At 45.7% G+C, this 19,493-nt stretch overlaps 3 protein-coding genes across 3 annotated transcripts; 1 reads left to right on the forward strand and 2 right to left on the reverse strand.

Moving 5' to 3' along the window:
• Positions 1-698: 698 nt before the first annotated feature.
• On the forward strand, positions 699-2,841 carry LOC125659805 (ATP-dependent helicase wrn-1-like). Its single transcript, XM_048891586.2, has 2 exons — positions 699-1,098; positions 1,855-2,841. Exons 1-2 carry the CDS (start codon positions 875-877, stop codon positions 2,765-2,767), a joined length of 1,137 nt encoding a protein of 378 aa, XP_048747543.2. The 5' UTR covers positions 699-874; the 3' UTR covers positions 2,768-2,841.
• A 1,207-nt stretch (positions 2,842-4,048) lies between these two features.
• Positions 4,049-6,296, reverse strand: LOC125659809 (uncharacterized). The gene is made up of 3 exons (XM_048891594.2): positions 5,656-6,296; positions 5,235-5,440; positions 4,049-4,706 (listed from the first exon to the last, which is right to left on the reverse strand). Exons 1-3 carry the CDS (start codon positions 5,793-5,795, stop codon positions 4,141-4,143), a joined length of 912 nt encoding a protein of 303 aa, XP_048747551.2. The 5' UTR covers positions 5,796-6,296; the 3' UTR covers positions 4,049-4,140.
• Positions 6,297-7,131: 835 nt separating this feature from the next.
• LOC130050081 (uncharacterized) lies at positions 7,132-8,486 on the reverse strand. Its single transcript, XM_056148774.1, has 2 exons — positions 7,444-8,486; positions 7,132-7,319 (listed from the first exon to the last, which is right to left on the reverse strand). The coding sequence occupies exons 1-2, from the start codon at positions 8,263-8,265 to the stop codon at positions 7,218-7,220; spliced, it is 924 nt and encodes a 307-aa protein (XP_056004749.1). The 5' UTR covers positions 8,266-8,486; the 3' UTR covers positions 7,132-7,217.
• Between the last annotated feature and the right edge of the window lie 11,007 nt (positions 8,487-19,493).

Here is a 19,493-nt window from a genome sequence, read left to right on the forward strand (position 1 = left end):
TCACCGTTCATCTATCCATAGAAAGATATCAGTCTAATGATTTTGAATATGGAGTTCGTGTACATCAAGCTTATTAGTAACGGCATGGCAATCGTATATATTAGTTTATTGAGGACTGAAGCACATTTCAAAATATTGTGGCACTTAGTGCGAATTGAATTGGCTAAAGAAGGTAAATTGGTACCGATAATTAGAAGCAGACACGATATTTAAGTTACATATCTTGTAGTTCTAATAGCATTTCCCTGATTATTTTTGTGGTAAACATTAAAAGCAACACACATTCGATCGATTTCCTTCTCTGTTAATTATTAATCATTCATGAATGTAATCTAGTTTTGTTCATGCAAGACTTTGATCATAGATACGGCAATGTTTTCTTAGCAGGCATATACTGCGTTTCTTTCGCGTCCCGTGGGGATCCGGACAGAATAGGTCCTTTGTACCCCTTGCTTGTCGTAAAAGGCGACTAAATGGTGCAGGTCTGCGGACATCTTCACAAGTCAAGAGTTATTGATTCGTTACCTCGCACTAACCCTTGACATCAGTCGCTATTTAAAAGTTGGGCTCGAGAAAAAGGATGACGCAATACTTTAAAATTAATCAGACAATGGGATTTCTTGTTTCAGATGAAAGTTTGGTAAGGGAATAAACAGAAAGTAAACAATGGCGTCCGTTGACGAAAAGATATGTGAAAAACAAAATCGATCATTTGACTGAAAACCAAAAGCTTTCGATATCATGTATCAGAGAAGGAAAAGATGTTTTTATTGGGACTAAAACCGGCAGTGGCAAATCGCTATCTTACGAAGTTGTTCCCATTATTTTGGGGGAAAATGCAGTGACGCTGATAGTCGCCCCACTTCTGGGAATAATGAAAGAACAAGTGGACCATCTCTCCAGATTAGGATATAAAGCAATATACATAGAACCCACTACGGATACCGAAGCGGTTGCAAGCGGCTTCTACAACTTTGTTTTTGGGAGTCCAGAGATATTGGTTGGAGATCCAAAATGGAGGGATGTTGTCAGAAGTTCAGAACTCGCAACACGACTCAGATTAATTGTGGTTGATGAAGCCCATACAATGATCCATTGGTAACAATTTTACATTACATACTGATTTCAAAATGTATAATATTATTTTGATGATTGTACAATTACATTCATTTATAGAATATAGTGTTAAACCTAAAATCTAGAGAGGGCACACATATCAAATGTTGATGATTGTACAATTACATTCATTTATAGAATGTAGTGTTAAATCTAAGATCTAGAGAGGGCACACATATCAAATGTTCAAAAGGGCATTTTTCGTCGCGGCAAGACAATTTCGGGGCACTTTCATTGTATCATACTATAATAGTAATATAATAATTTAGCTCTTTAAAAGTTAATACCTGCTGTCTTGATTTTAAATTTTCAATCAACCTTGTAAAATAAAGAACAATTGTTTATAATAACAGATATTTTAAAGAAAGATTATAGAGAAAAAAGGGCATGGCACAGTTAAAAAGGGCATGGAGCCAGCCCAAAAGGACATAGCGCAGCGCCATGCTAGTTTGCTTTAGATTTAACACTAGAATGGTTTGTATGAATGTATTTAAACTACTTGTTGATTGGAATTCAGAGGCCTGTGGTATTGTCCAGCATTAAATTCACTCCTACTTTTTTGTGTTATAATAAACAGCAAAGTGAACAAAAAGTGTACCCCAGTGATGCAGCCTCTTAAAATAAGTTTAGGAATATTTCAAGCACAGATAACTCCCCTCGACAACTAGTTATATTGTAAAAGCGTCCCTAGACTTTCATATTTGTAATTCTTATGAAATTTATTTCTGTCCATTGCAGGGGAGAAAGTTCAGGATCAGAAGATGCATTTAGGGAGTGGTTTTCTCACATTGGGGAATTGCGTTCCTTATGTGTAAAGATGCCCATTTTAGCTTTAACACCAACCGCTTGCCCTAAGCATCGAAGAAAAATCATGACAAAACTGTGTTTTAGTAAAAACGCATGTATCATTACTGACAGTCCGGATCGAAAAAACATTAAAATCAGTGTGTTGAAAATTAAAAATAATGAGGATTTCAAAAATATTTTTTCATGGATTATCACTGGATTATGTGATGGATCAAAGGCTTTTCCAAGGCATTTAATATTTTGTAATTCAATCAAAGACTGTGCTTCATTATATATGTTTCTTCTTCAACAATTTGCAAAAAGTGACTTCTTTGATATGTTTCACAGCAAAACAACTGAATGCATCAAGGAAAAAATTAGAAATGACATGAAGGATGAGAAAGGGGTCATAAGAATTCTAATATGTACAAATGCAGCTGGCATGGGTGTCAACTTTTTAGGAGTTTACAATGTTTTTCACTTTGGACCTCCCAGAGAAATTGATACATATGTCCAACAAATGGGACGAGCAGGAAGAGATGGTGTTCAGTCCCAGGACATTATTATTTACAAACCTGCACATTTGAAAACACTTGATGAAGATATTAAGAAACTTGTAACAACAGATCAGTGCCGCAGAGCAGTGTTGACAAATTCTTATATGTGTAGTGAGAAGATAGATATCAAGAAGCACTTGTGTTGTGATTTATGTGAAAAGAAATGTAGTTGTGGAGAATACACTTGTCCTTATGTCCATCCTGCCAAAATCAACCTTATTAATGATAATAGTGCATGTAATGATTCCTCCAGTGAAGCCTCTTCTACCGAAGATGCCAGTGATCTTTCTGATAACGAAATTGATTAATATACACCTTTCATGAAAATAAATGCCAACACTTCAATCTGTATTATTTGAATAAATGTGTATTTTTATTTACATTTGAACATTTTGTTTTTCTTGTGGATGAATTAGGCATTATATACAGTGTACATGTAAATACAGAAAATTTGGGTTTTTAAAGATATGAAGTATGATATGAGGCCAGGTTTTCATCTTGAATATAAATAATGTCAAAGTACTTCCTCGTAAGTGAAAAAAAAAAGATACAGTGTACAATATTTATAAAGGGATACAATGCAGCAAAAATGCATTTCTAAGCTATTTGGTATACAATGACTGAAAAAGATAGAATGCTATTAATTTTTACTTTAATTTTAAAAACGTGTGTACCATATGTGTACATCAGAGGCTTTCCCATTTACCCTTGGCCAAAATGTGTTCAGCAGAATTTGTTGATTCATTTACCCAATGTTCTGACTTGTAAGTTGTAGAATAACATGTTCAAGTTTATCCGGATACTGTTTACCAAAATCAAAATTATCTTTTATGCACAATGCTAATACCCAAAAGGAAACTAAACTAAGTGGAATATATACACACCAAATTACAGCATACATGGATGTAAATCACAATATTACCAATTGCTTTTTATAAGGATCCATGAAAAAATGTATCTCAAACATACAAAATGTACTAGCATCAGTGTTGACAAACCTTGCATGGATATTAAATGTAAATTTATGAAAGAAAACCTACTACCCAAAGGTCAAAACAATTAGAACAGATTGATACATTCTGTAACTACAGCTACAGGAAATGCTTGGTAAACAACTTGGACTACTACAGCATACATGGATGTAAATCACGATATTACCAATTGCTTTTTATAAGGATCCATGAAAAAATGTATCTCAAACATACAAAATGTACTAGCATCAGTGTTGACAAACCTTGCATGGATATTAAATGTAAATTTATGAAAGAAAACCTACTACCCAAAGGTCAAAACAATTAGAACAGATTGATACATTCTGTAACTACAGGAAATGCTTGGTAAACAACTTGGACTACTAGGTAATGAAAGAATTACATTCAATGTCAAAATGTTAAAACATTTCATAACTAGACCGAACTTTCTGGTCAGAAATCCACTTGTGCAAATTTTCCATTTTGACTCTGGAAAAGATATCTTCATAACGTTTGAAAGCATGGAATTCTCTGCTTGGAATGTAATGAAAGATTTTCTCCCATTTTTCAACTCTGTGATCAAATTTTCAAGTTCTGTATCTTTGTTTACAGCAGGCTTTGATCGTGATACTTTCACAGAAAGCTGACTTGCAGTGTTATTTTTTAGGTCCTCCTGGATTTGGGTGGCAAGTACTATTTTCCTTGCACTTTCATGTGTAGCATTGGATCCTTGTTCTCTTATTTTTTTCTTTCTTGATTCGTTGCACCAGAGTTTCCACCAAATTATCATTTGGAATATTTTTTCCCTTCCCACCATAAGTGATGGCAGTGTAATTCCATTTATATTCCATTGCATCTCTTTCACCTAAAATGGCACATTCATAGGCTTGCATTCGCCATAACCACAAACGATACTTTGTATGATGAGCGACATCTGCACAAAGCATTTCAAACTTTGCATTTCTAAATATACGGTCTCCATCTCCATATTCGTATGCATCTTCAGTGTCTAGTACATGTAAAAGCAATGTTAGTTTCATGAAAGAAGATCTCCAAACAGCAATATGATCCACTTCTGACGTTGTTTTTTCTTGTTTTGACAATTTCCAACCATGATTTTCCTTCAGGTGTCTTCTGAAGTGCCCCTTTGTCTTATACATTTTTGAACATGTGCATACAAATTGACTCCGGTCAGAATTGTACATTTCAGCGATCAACAGTTCCTGGTCATCCATCTCTGATGTCCTTTCTGTCAAGGTAGTTGTCAAAATGTGTTCTTGTAAAAAGATGAAAAAAAATTGAACACGATATATAAGGTGCTGTGTTAACAATTTAGAATTTTTAGCTAAATCAAGGGAGCTTTTTGGATCACCCTTGGTCTTGAAATCTTCCTTACACAGAGTAAATTCAAGTATGTTTGAATCATGCCCCCCCTCCCGGGGGGGGGGGGGGGGGTTAGTACGGGGCCACAGTAGGGGATGAAAGTTTTATATGCTGTTATGTAACTGAACAGTAGGACCAAGGTGAATAAGTTGAGCGATATGGGCCTCTGTTTTATCTCAGTGGCAAAAGGGTGTAAAACATTAAGTTTGATATATTTTGCTGAAGGGTGCCTTAATGCAAGCTTGGTAGAGTTTGCAGGTGCATAACTGCCTATACGCAAGTACGCGGCTACGTACACATTATTTGCTAAGAGAGAGTAATTTGGAGAACATATCTATGTTGTTAAATCTACACTGTCACTTGAGCTACATGTAACAATTAGAAAATGTGTATCTTTTTAACAAGCTTTAAATTAGCTCACCTTCATCTAGCTTCACGTATTTCTGAACGAGTTGTTCTCCTAGTTGCTTTACCCATGCATACTGGTCTTCAGGAGAAGACAAGTGAAGAAAGAGTGGGATATGGAATTTGTTAGGGCAACCATCTAGCGAATCCATTCCAAACATGTCCAAACAGGACCCCAACACAAAAGCTGCCAAACAGTCTTTCATAAAGTTCATGTGTGACCTGTCAGAAAAAATTGTAAGTGTGAAAAATTTATATGAAGAATGTAATCATAAAACATTGTAGGAGGACATGAACCAATTTCTCTTGAGTACATGTGTTTGTTTTTCATAACCATTTATACATGTAAAGTATAGTGCATCTTTAGATACTTTATGATATAGTGCTATATTCAGGTTAATACTATTTAGCCCTTGGTATGAGAAAGTTCAATTTACCTATATGAACTTGTTATATCATCTTTTCCTTGTACATCAACTCGCCTGACTACATTTCTCAGCTGGAAGAAACTGCCTTGGTCTGCAGCAGATTTCAAGCTATAAAACTGCTCGGAATTCTGACTCTTTTGAAAGTTCATTCATATACCTGTGTTCGATGCAGTCTGGTATGCACGCTCGAAACTACTTTAAACAATGGATATGATCTGATCACACAGAATTCTAACGATATGATACACCATATCTTGTTCTAATGATGCACAGTCCTCCAAATTTGGAATGAAAACACTGTTTGGAATTTTCAATATATCAGCCTTTGGTTTGTGATTTGGAAGGTCTGATAGAACACGTTTGCAAAGAGCTATATTTAAAAACCAATGGATACTCTTTCTTTGTCGCTCTTTTGTCATGGCAGTTGGAGAAATAGTTAAATCCAAGTTGTCACCTATGATTTCAAAACGGGGCACAGGAATTTCCATATGGCCAGAGTGCTTTGAGATAAAGCCTTGAAGTATCTTTTTGGTGGTTTTACTTTCTGCTTGCGCATAGTGAGAACCAGACTGACATTTCATATCAAATAGTGGACTCACAGGAGGAAATTCAATAGTTTGTGAACTGCACTGAGTTTTCAAAGTAACAGTAGGCAGAACTGCTGATACTGGACACTCTTTGGAACTTGAATAATTGTTAGAAAAGACAACATGGTCCTGTTTTGACTTAGCTACTGTATAAGACGAGTAAGTGCACACATTGGATATACCTGTTTGATATGTTGTTGTAACCTCATTTGATGGAAGCTGAGGTGGAGATTCCATCAAGGGCTCTTTGTTGGAGGGAGTTGTGTCGTCAGCAGGTAGCACTTCCAGACATGTTTTGCATTTATCAATTTTGTATTGAAGCTGGCACTCCTTGACATGGTCTTTGACTATATTATTCATTTTTGTTCTCTGAATGACTTCAAATTCAGCCTTTTTTCTTGATACTGCCTGTGGTCCAATGGCAAGGTCCATGTAAGAAAGAAGTTTGATGCTCTGAAAAATGTTTTAAAAAGGCATATGCTGATACATATAAATACTTCTATTTTTATATAATCAAAATAACTTATGTAGTACATTGTCACATGTACATTAGTTGTATTCCCCATACCATTCAAACCCTGAGTCACCTTGGCCCATATTTAAAGATTTTCCTTATATATTTGCATGTAAAACTTTTATCCCTATTGTGGCCCCAACCTACCCCGGGGGGCCTTGATTTTTACAAACTTGAATCTGCACTATGTCAGGAAGCTATCATGTAAACATACATCTTTCTGGCCAAGTGATTTTTCAGAAGATTTTTAATGATTTCCCCTATATATTTGTATGTAAAATTTTGACACCCCCCCCCCATACTATCCCTTGGGTCCATGATTTTTACAAACTTGAATCTGCACTATGTCAGGAAGCTTTCATGTAAATTTCAGCTCTTCCGGCCCAGTGGTTCTTGAGAAGATTTTTAAATGACCCCACTCTGTTTTTGCATTTTTGTGATTATCTCCTCTTAGAATGGGACATGACCCTTCATTGAATCACGTCTTCCCGAGATATATGTTGAAATCCCAAATTGTGTGGTACAAAATCTGTCATGAGAGCTGTTCTGGCAGATTTTATGGCACGCCTAATCTGAAAAAGCAATAGATACTGATGATGTAATGAATTCACATGAAATACAAAATGATAGATCAAAGAATGGTTAACCATCACTTAATTTTACATGATTACATGTATGTATTAATTAAAATTTTACCTGATACTTTGACATTTTGAACAGAACTGCAAGCATTTTGTTGGAAAGTGCTGAGCGTAATTTGATGAGAAGAATGGCAACACATGTCCTCTTGGTTCTGTTTTTTGATGAGTTGATGCTTGTTATAGATGAAATAATGTCCTGAAATTCCATACGTGAAAATCTGATAAGAACTTTGTAATCATCATCATCCATGCTGTTTTCATCATCAAAATCTAGTCGTGGGTGCTCTGCAGCCATTTCCCTCAAGCTCTGAATGATGGTAAGAACAGAGGCCCTGTTAAGCAACACACCGTCATTGGTTTTAGTATTTTGCAAAGCGTCGTTTGAGAGTTTTCCGTTGTCCAAATGGCCTGCACAACACCTTGCTCCTTGTGGGATAATGATTTCCTTTTGTACAAATGCAAATATCCTAGCTTGATGTGAAACTGAAAGTAACTTGGGTCCGGGATTCTTGCAGACAAAACAATAAGCATGACTCTTAGATGAAGATGGCAAAGGTAAGGAAATTGATGGTGGACTTGATATGGGAATGGATTTACTTTTCTTTGGAGATGTGAATGTAGGGTCCATCGATTCATCCTTATCACTGGGGATAACTATAGGAATATGTTTCCTTCGTAAAGTATTTCGACACTTGTGGCGACATTTATTACACAACACATCTGTTTCCACAGCATTCACTGAAAAATGTCTGGACAAAATATGGCGAAAAGAACTGGCAGGACGACGCTGCGAGGAAGTAGGTCTTCCACCACATAAGACGCAATTATAATGCCGTATGTCCATTCTACAAAACAAATGTGCAAAATTATCTATCATTTTTTAATAGTCTATGCCGCGTGTTTCAATCTCATTAGAATAATTCTTATCCGATAGTAGATAGTAAAAGAAGGTACGAAAAGTGTAGTTACATCACTACACACACTAGGGATATAATTTTTTTATTATATGTACCATTCTCATGAAAATGTGTATTTGTATACAAGTATGCCATGAGGGGGGGGGGGGTGAACTTTTAGGATTAAAAAATGAAGCAACTCTCTCTCCAATAAAAAAAAAACAACCAATAAATAAATGACCTCCCCCCCCCCCCCCCCCCCCCCAAGGAAATATTTTAAACATTTAATTCAACCCAATGCTCAAAATCTTAAATCGAAGGGGGGGGGGGGTGAATCAAACTTAGCATGCGATACACAACAGAATAACAGGAAAAGCATATAGTCCTAAACAGGGAGGGGGGGGGGGGGTCCTCCCATCCCCTGCTACGTGTCTTATTTCATCATTAATGATTATACATAGCCTAACTTCGCATATTTCAGGCAGTAAAGGAGTACTCTATTCTAGCTCCAAGTTTGTACTATTTAATGAACGAAATAGCTTTTCCCTGCATGATTGTGAAATATTTTCATGGAAATTAAAAGAAAATATATTCATTAAAAAAGAAGGAAAAAAATCGCCAGAATGCTGAAAGAAAAAAAAACTCCAGACATCCCAGGATTCGAATTCGTTCCATCGGCACCCTAACGATATATACCCGTCCCCAAACGATCACGACCACGCAGGATTATTTAAGTATAACAACGTAAAAACTACTATATAAAGCTTATCACCAATTTTGTTGTTATTCCCTTTCCAATCTACATTTGTCCAGCAAATAAACGTTATTACTCATAATACGTAGTTATAATGATTTCATTTTATGAAGGTAAACCAATCGTTAAAAAAACAAAACAATAAAAAGACAACATTAACTTTAAAATGTCAACAGTGTTTTGTCTGGGCAGACGGCATGGGCGCGGCGTAAGCTCAGCTGGATATCGTTTTCAATAAATACAAATGATTCCTCAAATTATAATCCTACATAGTATTTTATTTAGATGATGAAGGATTAGGCCTATGTACAGCAGGTCTGTGAGTGTAAAGAATATAGAGTCTAGATAGTGTGAATTCTCGATATATACTATTAAAGTAATTAGGGTGTTAGTGTGACCCAGTAAACCCGTGAGTATCCCACAGACTTACCTATGCATTACGCTGAAAGAACTCTTCTTAGCTGTTCTGTGTATTCTGTGCTATACGTCTATCTCTGTCGAGCGTTCGTATATGGATGCCTCTTGGCGGGAACTGTCATCCGGGCTCCGGAAGCTGTCTGCCAAACAGGTCGTACTGGGGACGACTCCCCAGATACTACACTCCCCCCCCCCCCCGTTTTCTCTGAAGGACGGAGAAATGGGTCTAACCAGTAATCAAGGTGGGCGCGCCACGCCCCCTCGGAGAGACTTATCCGAGGACGCCGGAAAACTCCGGCAAAGAGAGGACCCGGGCATACTCCCGGAAGAATTTAACTGAGACCTCTAAGGTCCCTACCCGGTGTGGAACAGGGATACCCTGTGACCCACACCCCCTAAACTTCTGACGGGGAAACCCCCTGAATTAGTCCCCAGTGCAAACCAGGACAGCCTGTCCTGGGCCATGCATCCCTACCCGGTGGTAAAGGGAAACCCCCCATAAAATCCACCACCCCCCATGTGGACCAGGGTCACCCCTGGCTCTCACACTAAAACTGTGACCTCCCCCCAAAACCAGGGGAAAACATCCAGGAGCGACTTACCACTCCTGGATCACCGCCAGGGTCACCCTGCGGGCACCATGCCACCCCCGAGGCATCTCCGCAGTCATGTACTGGGAGGTAACGAACCCAGGGGGTGGCCTAGGGAACTCCTCGCCACCGACCGGAGGGCCCCCTATATCCCCGTCCAAAGGGCTCTGCCCAAACTCGAGCATGGGGGACGAATCCCCCTCACCCTGATGCTGGTCGGTGGCACCCCCTTCGATCATCTCTGGTCCAAGAGGGTACCACTCGACCGGCTCCTCCTCCTCAAAGTCCAACTCCCACCCCTCTGGCTGAATCGGTTCAAGGGGGGGGGGGGAGGCCCATCGTCTGAGAAGGGGGAGGAATCTCTCGGCTCCTGGCGGATGAACGGGGCCTCCTCAGGAGCTACCGGCGGCGCCGTGGGAGCAGCGGTCCCCGGAGCCGGAGCCCCCGAGGAGGGCCTCGTTCTGGCGCGTGAGGGACCCCCCGACGAGTTGGGCGTCATAGAGAAGTCCCTCAAGCGCCTATGACCTATCCTCTCGCTGGCGGCCAACCTCTTGTAGGCCGCCCTCGAGCAGGGGTCAATCTTGACAAGCAAGACAGCCTGTGCCCTTCAATGGAGGAGGAGCGCGGGGTGGACGTCCCCGCGCAACTCGTAGACTGGGGGAGGGGCTTCCCCCACACTACGACACAGACTGTCCATGGCCTCCACCAGGTCTGGTGTGAGGCCACCGTGGGGGTCCGGGAACACCTCCTCGGCCCGTAAGGAGGATGCCAACTCGGACAGAGTGGCACCTGGGCCGAGGAGGGTCCTGGCCAACCACTTCAGGACCCTCTCCCGGATGGACGAGACCTCCCGGGAGGTCAGCGTGACATGCTGCCGGAGCTTCCGGGTAGCTACCCCACACAGCAGGGGGCACTCCGAGTCCCGACTGCTGTGGGGGCTAGGGCGATTGGGAGCCCCCGCATCCCTGGGGTCCCCAAAGTCCTCCCGGATCTTTACTGGGCTGGGCCTGCGGGGTGGCGGAGTGGCCCTCCGCCTCCTCCCGCTCTGGGACGAGGAGTCGTCCCTCTGGGAGCGTGCCCGCTCCCTCCTCCAGCTCCTGGGGGGGGGGGGGGGAACCCCCTCTGACTCAGCGTCACGTTGTCTCCTGCAAAGAGAAAGAAGAAGGTGTGAGCCACCCGTACCCTTACAGGAGCAAGGGGAGCACACATAACTATCTAACCTCTCTGCATCTTCCAGAGTCACTCCCACACACTTCCCATGAAACCACTCCTCACACCTATCACACTGTATCATAAGTTTGCCGTCGTCCGCCTGGCGGCAGAGGCAATAGCGCGTTTTCCCCGAGGGGGCACTCGGGGGAGCCGGTGACGGCGCGCGATGTTTACGCGGTCTTCCCCGTCTGCGCTTCGGTGTAGGGGTTGGTTCCTCCGGGGGAACCTGTGCAACCTCTGGATCCTGGAGACTTGCCGGGTCCTGTGTCCTCGGGATGCCTTCCGGCTCTGACACAGCCCCGGTAGGGGTTCTGGCATGAACCCCTTCGTCTATGGCCTGACATGAGCCCTTCTCAGCTAAGTACCTCTCCCGGGCATTGGCAAGCCAGCGAGGTAAGTCACGGTCCTCGCACTTTTTCATGCGGTCATGGTTGACCAGCATAACCGTCGTCTTGGTCCTTACTCGGTAGAGGTGGGCACTGAGCTTCTGGACCACCAGCCCTGGACCCTTCCATGAGGGGCTGAGCTTACGGCATTTCCCTTTCACGGTGGCTGTGTCCAGGACATAGACTGTATCCCCCTCCTGATAGGCTCGAAACCTGACCCTAAGGTCGTAATCACGCTTCATGCGCTCCTCTGTAGTCCGAAGTCGGGCTCGGGCGATCTCGTGGGCGGCCTGGATGGACTTCTCCAGGTTCACCACATAGTCCTCTAAGTCTAGGTCCTCGCCTCGTATGGGGGGAGCATACATCAGGTCTGCCGGGTTGTTGGTCTCCCGACCTAACATCAACTTGTTAGCCGTAAACCCTGTGCTACGATTCACAGACGATCTCAGGGCGCCTGCTATCTGTGCCAAATGTATGTCCCAGCTGTTCTGAGCCTTGTCTATGTAGCACCTGACAGCATCCATTAACGTCCGATTGTACCGCTCTACTTGGCCATTGGCCGAGGGTCGGTAAGGGGTTGTTCGTGCCTTATGGATTTTCAGTAGCTCACAGACTGCTGCAAAGAGCTTGCTCTCGAAGTTGCGCCCTTGGTCAGTAAATACCTGGAACGGGCAGCCAAACATGGCAAAGAACTGGTTCACTGCTGCTGAGGCGGTCACTTCAGCTGTCTGGGAGGGAAGTGGTACACACTCGACCCACTTAGTGAATTGATCCACCATCACAAGCACGTACTCGTTGCCACTGTCAGTCCTGGGCAGTGGGCCCAGGAAGTCCAAGTGCACTCTCTCCATGGGAGCTCCTGCATGATACTTTATCATCTCTGCTCGCGCGTGTCGCTGGGGATGCTTGTTCCTGCTGCAGGGCCCACAAGTGCTTACAAAGCCCTCTACTTCCCTCATCATGCCATACCAGAAAAAGCGCTCCCTAAGGCGGGCTTTAGTCCTGCTGATTCCCTGATGGCCTGAGGCAGGGACGTCGTGGCACAGCCTGAGAACTTCTTCCCTCAATTCCCGGGGGACTACCAATAGCCGACTCCTCGACTCTCCCTCCCCCACCAACTTCCAAAGGACTTGGTCCTCATCCTTCATGAAAAATTCCCTGTCAATCCAGTAATTTTTCAAAGCCGGGCTTGCTAGGAACAGCTCTCCCTCCGTCGGCTCTCCATCAGTTGACAGCCATTGGCCAAAGAGCTTCAAGTCCGCATCCTGCTGTTGGCTCTGCATCATCTCGTCTGCGGTCATGCCTACGAGGGACAGGGAACCACTGCCGGTATCTGTAAGTGTCCTAACAACAGCTGGTATCTGAGGACTGGTGAGCAGCCGTACCTGGGTTCTGAACGGACCAGATGCCGTGTCGTCACTCTCAAGGTCCACTATCTGGCTGGGTGGCCCGAGAATTTCTCGGGAGACATAGTTCCAAGCCGCCTCACTGATCTCAGAGCTGTGGCCCTCCGGAACGACTCCGGGCTTGCACTGGGCCAAGTTGATAGCCGAGTCCTCAGACAAGTCAATTTCCTCGTCCGACGAAGGCTCTTCTAAGTAAGTCCAAGTACCCGGGCGGGCGAGTGGAGCCACGTCATCCACTTCCTCTACAAAGGTGTTCCATGACTGGTGAGCCTTCGTGCACTTCAGGCAACCTCCGCAGGGCAGGTCGCTGGGATGAATAGCAAAAGCGGCGCCAGAGGCACAAGATGAGTGTGGCAATCTGGATAGGGCATCAGCGTTGATATGGCGCCGGCCTGGGCGGTGCTGTATTTCCATATTATACTGGCTTAGTTCCTCTAGCCAGCGGGCCAGCTGATCCTGAGGGGATTTGAAGTTCAGCAGCCAAATGAGACTATGGTGGTCTGTCCGGACCCTGAATCTCCTTCCCAGGAGGTAATGGCGGTACATGCGAGTGAACCTCACAACCGCCAGTAGCTCCCGCCGTGTAGTGCAATACTTCCTCTGGTCTCTATTCAGGTCAAGGCTCCCATAAGCTATAGGTTTCTCAACCCCGTCCTGAATCTGGCTGAGCTCAGCCCCTATGGCCTCCCCTGACGCGTCCGTATCCAATACAAACATCCCCTCTGCTATAGGCATGGCCAGTGTAGGCGGACTAGTGAGTGCTTTCTTCAAAGCGTCGAATGCTGACCGCTGCTCGTGACCCCATTCAAAGGGTTTTTTCCCTGTCACCTGATAAAGCGGGCACGCTAACTGGGCATACCCAGCTATGAAGGTCCGATGGTAGTTCACAAACCCCAGGAACCTTTCTACCTCCTTAACATTGGTTGGGGGAGTCCACTCCCTCAATGCTGCGATGTAAGTGTCCCCCATCTCAATACCCTTTCCGCTCACTTGGCGCCCCAAGAATTCAACCTTAGTCTGGAACAGCTCACACTTCTTGGGCTTGAATTTCAGGTCGAACTCCCGGAATCTCCGGAATACCGCTTTCAAGTTGTCCAAATGACCTTGAAAGTCTTTACCGAGGACTAAGGCGTCATCCAGGAAGGCCAGGACTATACTCCATGTGAGTCCCCTTAACACCAGGCTCATGGCACGGGAAAAAGTCGCCGGCGCATTGCACAATCCGAATCCCATACGAACAAACTCGAAGAGCCCGTACTTCGTGACAAAGGCGGTCTTCTTCCTGTCCTTAGGGCTGATCTTGATTTGGTGAAAAGATGAGTTAGCATCGAGCTTCGAGAACCACACATTGCCAGTTAAAGTGTCTAGACACTCGTCAATGAGGGGCAATGGGAATACGTCCTTCCGGGTCACGTCGTTGAGTTTACGGTAGTCTAGGCACCACCGAACTTGCCCGTCCTTCTTCCTGATCAGCACAGGGGCGGAGGCCCACTCTGACACCGAGGGCTGGATCACACCTGCATCCAACATCTTCTTAAGATGTGCTTCCTCTTCGTCCACGAAGAACAGTGGGGTGCGCCTCATCCTCTCCTTAACTGGACGAGCCTCGCCTGTGTCGATCTCATGCTCCAGAGCCGTGAAATTACCAAAGTCGAATTCCCCCGTAGCAAATACGTCCTGAAATTCGTTGAGCAGGTCTGCGAGCATCCGTCGCTCCTCCGGGGTCAGTTCCTTGGACGAGCGATCAAGGAGGTCCTTCAAGTGTTCGGGGACCTCAGCCCCCGAATCAGTGTGGGGATTAGCCACACTGCAAACATTCCGGACTATGTCCGAAGTCGGCGTCCGAAATCCGGCCTCCGAGGCTGAACCTATCACACTGCCCTCTGGGATGGACACATCCTCGTCCGAGGCGTTGATAATGCAGGTCACTGCTGACCTCCCCCCAGTGTGATAAGTGTGCGGCACCAGTAGTAGGTTCGAAAGTCGTGTGATCTGAGGGCTGACTACGAAGTCTTCCAACTCCTTATCCAAATGACAAGGGCATAAGACGACTGAGGTAGATGGAACCCTGATAGACTTTGTTACCGAAACCTGAGCCTCCTGTCCCCCTCCTGGGCGTCCGAACGTCATAGGGACCTTCTCCTTTCCCAAGGTCATGGTGCCATGCTCCAGGTCTAAGTGGGCCTTCTGCTGATGCAAAAACTCCATACCTAGCAGCATTTGGTCCTGCAGGGAAGCCACATACAGGTCGACGTTGTGTTCTGTGTCTCCCAGGCAAACTGCCACAGGGCCAATGACGAAGCCCCTCATCCGAGCGTTTTCCCCTGCCTGAACCAAGGTCACATGCTGCTTGATGGGAGGCTTGGGGTCGAGCTCCTCGTAGACCCGGGTGGACAGCACACTCACCTCCGCCCCAGTGTCTACCACTGCCTGTAGTCTGACTCCCTGGACTACCATTTCGACCATGAATCCGGTGGTTGGGCGTATCTGCCCTATAGGCACAGGCAACTCTTCATGGGCTTCTCCCGCATGCCGGCATGGCATATCCACGGTCCCGTCCTCTGCCTGGCCACTGACCACCCCCAACCCACATTCCTCCATGGGCTGAACCTGCGCCTTAACTGGCTCCGGGCACTTACTAGGCCTGGGCGCGAGATACGCGCCGGCCTGCTCCTCCTGAATGAGCAAGGGCTCCTGATCCGGCAAGTCCTCCGAATCCTCCGGAAATTCCTCCCCATCCCCCTGGTTCTCTGCCCCAAACCTGGGCAGTTCCGGCACCACGATATCCTCAGGGAGCCTGAATCCCGACAACATATCCTTGGGAGAGGGCTCGTATTTGTCCTCCTCCCACCCTATGACCCAGTCATCGGATTCCTCCTCCTCCTCCTCCTCAGATGCCTCCTTGAACCGCACTTGGAGTGTGCCCTTCCTGGAGCGGCGCCTGCCTGTGTCCTCCTGCAAACCGACTTGTCCCCGTGCGAGCGTCGCACGGCCCTGGCCTAACTGGGGAGCGCTCTGGAGTCAGCACCCTGACTTCCCGCTGCGTAGGCCCTCCACTAAATTGTGACTGGCGGGTCTTGGTTCCCCGCCCCCGTGGTTCTGACGAACGTTGCTGCGTCTCGTGACCGTCCTTAGGCTTGGCCTTGGCCCCCTGACCCTGGTTCGCCTCAGTTTTCCCCTTCAGCTCCGGGCATTCCCTCTTGAAGTGCCCCATGGCCCCGCATTTGTAGCAACCTACTGACTTCCGATTTCCGCTCAAAGGTGGCGATGAAGGTCTCCGAGGAGAGGGGGTCCGCCCTCGGAGTTCCTTCTCTATCTCCTGAAGGCGCTGGCGCATCTCCCTGAGTTCCTTGTCAGAATCGGGGGCCTCCTCCTGGGCTACCTGCCTCACATCCCGCCTAGGCTTCGACGACTTAGTCTGCCTCGAATGCTGGTAATACTGCATCCGATCAACAGCTTCCTCAACCGTCTTGGGCTGGCCATCCAGGGCATAGAGTCCTGCGTCCCGGTCCTCGGCGCCATAACACAGCCGCGGAATGGCGTGAGTATGAACATCTGGCACGGATGGGAAGGCTTGTGTGGCCAGGGTGAGCACCCTATCTGCCCAATGTCTCAAAGACTCGCCTGCATTCTGGGACGCTGACTGGAAGTTCAGCTGGTGTGACAGGTCTGGCGCTGAGGATCCAAAACGTTTCTCAAATCTCCTCAGGATGTCGGTCAATGAGAGGTTGCGATCAGTGTCCAGCAACAGGGTGTAGTAATCACTGGCGGTCCCTTCCAGGGAGAAGCAGAATTGGTCATGCTGTTCAGGCTCGGTCCACTGTTGGCTACGGGCCAAGCGAGCGAATTTGTGCAGGAAGGACTTCCAGCTACTTTTCCCATCGTACCGCAAATCCTTGTACTTAGGCGCGTGTCTTCCAGTGCCCGTCGCGTATCCCCCAGACCTAGGGTACTGAGGGGCAGGCGTGGGGAGGTGGGACACCGGAGCGGGCCCCTGGGCCAACGGTCCAAGGAAAGGGGTATGTGTGTCGGGAACACCTAACTGGGGCCGAACGTGAGCTACTCTACCCCCCTCGTCCCCTAACCCACAGGCCGTGGTGCCAGGATAAGCGGAGGGTCCCTGTTGATAGGGTGGAGTCATCATGGTAGGGTAGGGCATAGGTGTGCTAGCGTAACCGCCAAGCCTAGGGGGTACCGAATGCTGGGGATGGGGGTATTCCCCCCAGCCCAAGGGTCTTGCACATGTGAAGGATGGGCATGTGGGGGTGGGGACCCTGTGAGGTCATAGCTTTGGCTGGCCTGTGGGGGGTGATAATTCCCATAGGAAATCCCTGGCTCCGAAAAAGGGGCGACTGGGGGATCCTGTCTGGGAGTGGGACGCTGTGAGCGTGAACCTAAGCCCCCCAGAGGTAAACTCTGACTAAGCTGGCCTACTGCCTGATCATCGGCCCACGAGCGAGGGAGTGGGGCCGAAAACCTCCGTGACCCTGGAGCATAGAGATGCAGGGAGGGGGTATGATGTTCCGGGAAAATCCCTGAACTAAATCCATAGTCGAAACCATCCACCCTACCCGGTGTGGGCCTTGCCGAGACGTTAGGAATAACTGACCCCCCCATGGGGGACAAGAAATCCTCCTCCCACCTATTCCTATCCCTATCCCACGAAGTGTCGAGTCCAGAACCTTTTCTGGGTGAATCTAGGCCAATTAGATTCTCTGCTGAGTTCCACCTACGCCGTATACCCCATTCTGGGCTGTCCCCCTCCCTAGAACCAAGTAGAGTGTCCGAGAACCTCACTCCCCCTCCTGGGGCACCCCTCAACCTACCACCCCCCTCCCTCAAACAGGAAGGCAAGGACGGCGTGACAAAGGGATCGCCGCCAACCAAGGATCCACCTTGGGAATATGGCTCTAACCCGGGACCTGACATACCGCCATAAGCCCCCCCCCCCCCCATAACCCCATGGGTTATCAACTCTACCTGAAGCTAACTGCGACAGGGTAGGGCCACGACGCGTGAACGCGGGGGTGTCTGGGTGGGCTCGTAAGCCCAATCCAGACAGCGCTTCATCAAAAGATGTATCCATAATACACAACAATGCACAAATATACAAAAATGCAAATGTCAATAATCTAAATTGATTCTGTAATTAAATATTAAATCCTAAAATAATCACAAAAATCTTAATTTAATTCAAAGTGAAAAAAAAAATTTCCAAGTCAAACTGAGACTTCCCGCCAAGATGGCGGCTGACCAGTGTGGTGTGAAAAAACAACAAACTGTCAAATCACCGATAAGCCTGTGGCCTCGAGTTGGGCGCCAATAAAGTAATTAGGGTGTTAGTGTGACCCAGTAAACCCGTGAGTATCCCACAGACTTACCTATGCATTACGCTGAAAGAACTCTTCTTAGCTGTTCTGTGTATTCTGTGCTATACGTCTATCTCTGTCGAGCGTTCGTATATGGATGCCTCTTGGCGGGAACTGTCATCCGGGCTCCGGAAGCTGTCTGCCAAACAGGTCGTACTGGGGACGACTCCCCAGATACTACACTATATAGCCGAGATCTGTGCTGTTATTGTTGTTTGTAATATCGTATCTTGTAAATAATCATTGCGCTTTCGTTTTTGTTACAATAGTATTAATTGTTTCTCTTACCTGTAGCATGCCTGGTTCTAAAGATCACGAGTATGGGTCACAGTGCTGTTGACGAATCTCTCACATTTTGTTTATGTCTCTCACAATTTGTTTATGTCATCCATAGTAACGAAAATGGCGTTGAGGAATGAATAATTCCGACTCCGACGTTTATAAATATCATAAAGTGAAAAAAAATTCATAAAAGTATAAATTGACTGATATTAACTTATTCATAAGTCACATGTAAAATTTAATAATCTTACAAGTGATCTTATTATATTATTATACCATGATAAAACAAAGAAATACAAAATTCCGGAAAAATTGAAACAAAAGATTTTTTTAAAATTCAACTTGTCCCCAGCTCTTGACCGGGACGAAATTTGCGGAATATACTTATTTAGATACAAAAAATATTTACGTGAAAATTTAACCGCGGTCGACGGCTGGGTAGGCATTAAAGATTTCTGTGTTTTGTGATTAATAGACGTAAAAATAGCATTTTGGGACTCCCTGTGGTGGTTTTAAACACTACATATCGCATATACGCGCACGTGCACTAAATATATCATATGTTTTGGTCTTTAGGTGTGACATAGTAATAATTCATACAAATGAAATCCTTCCACCTGCACGTTTAAGTTTTCGAATATATCAGGGCTTATTTATGTCCAAACCGTACCTTGTTCTTCCACAACATATCAGAGGAACCGGTAATTTAGCCTGTACATAATGATAAGAGTAGGGGTATATACCATACCCCCCTAATAAAAGTACTGGGATTACTGAATCAGAATGACAATTT

The sequence above is a fragment of the Ostrea edulis genome, chromosome 9, assembly GCF_947568905.1.
Source record: "Ostrea edulis chromosome 9, xbOstEdul1.1, whole genome shotgun sequence".
In the NCBI taxonomy this organism is placed as follows: Eukaryota; Metazoa; Mollusca; class Bivalvia; order Ostreida; family Ostreidae; genus Ostrea; species Ostrea edulis.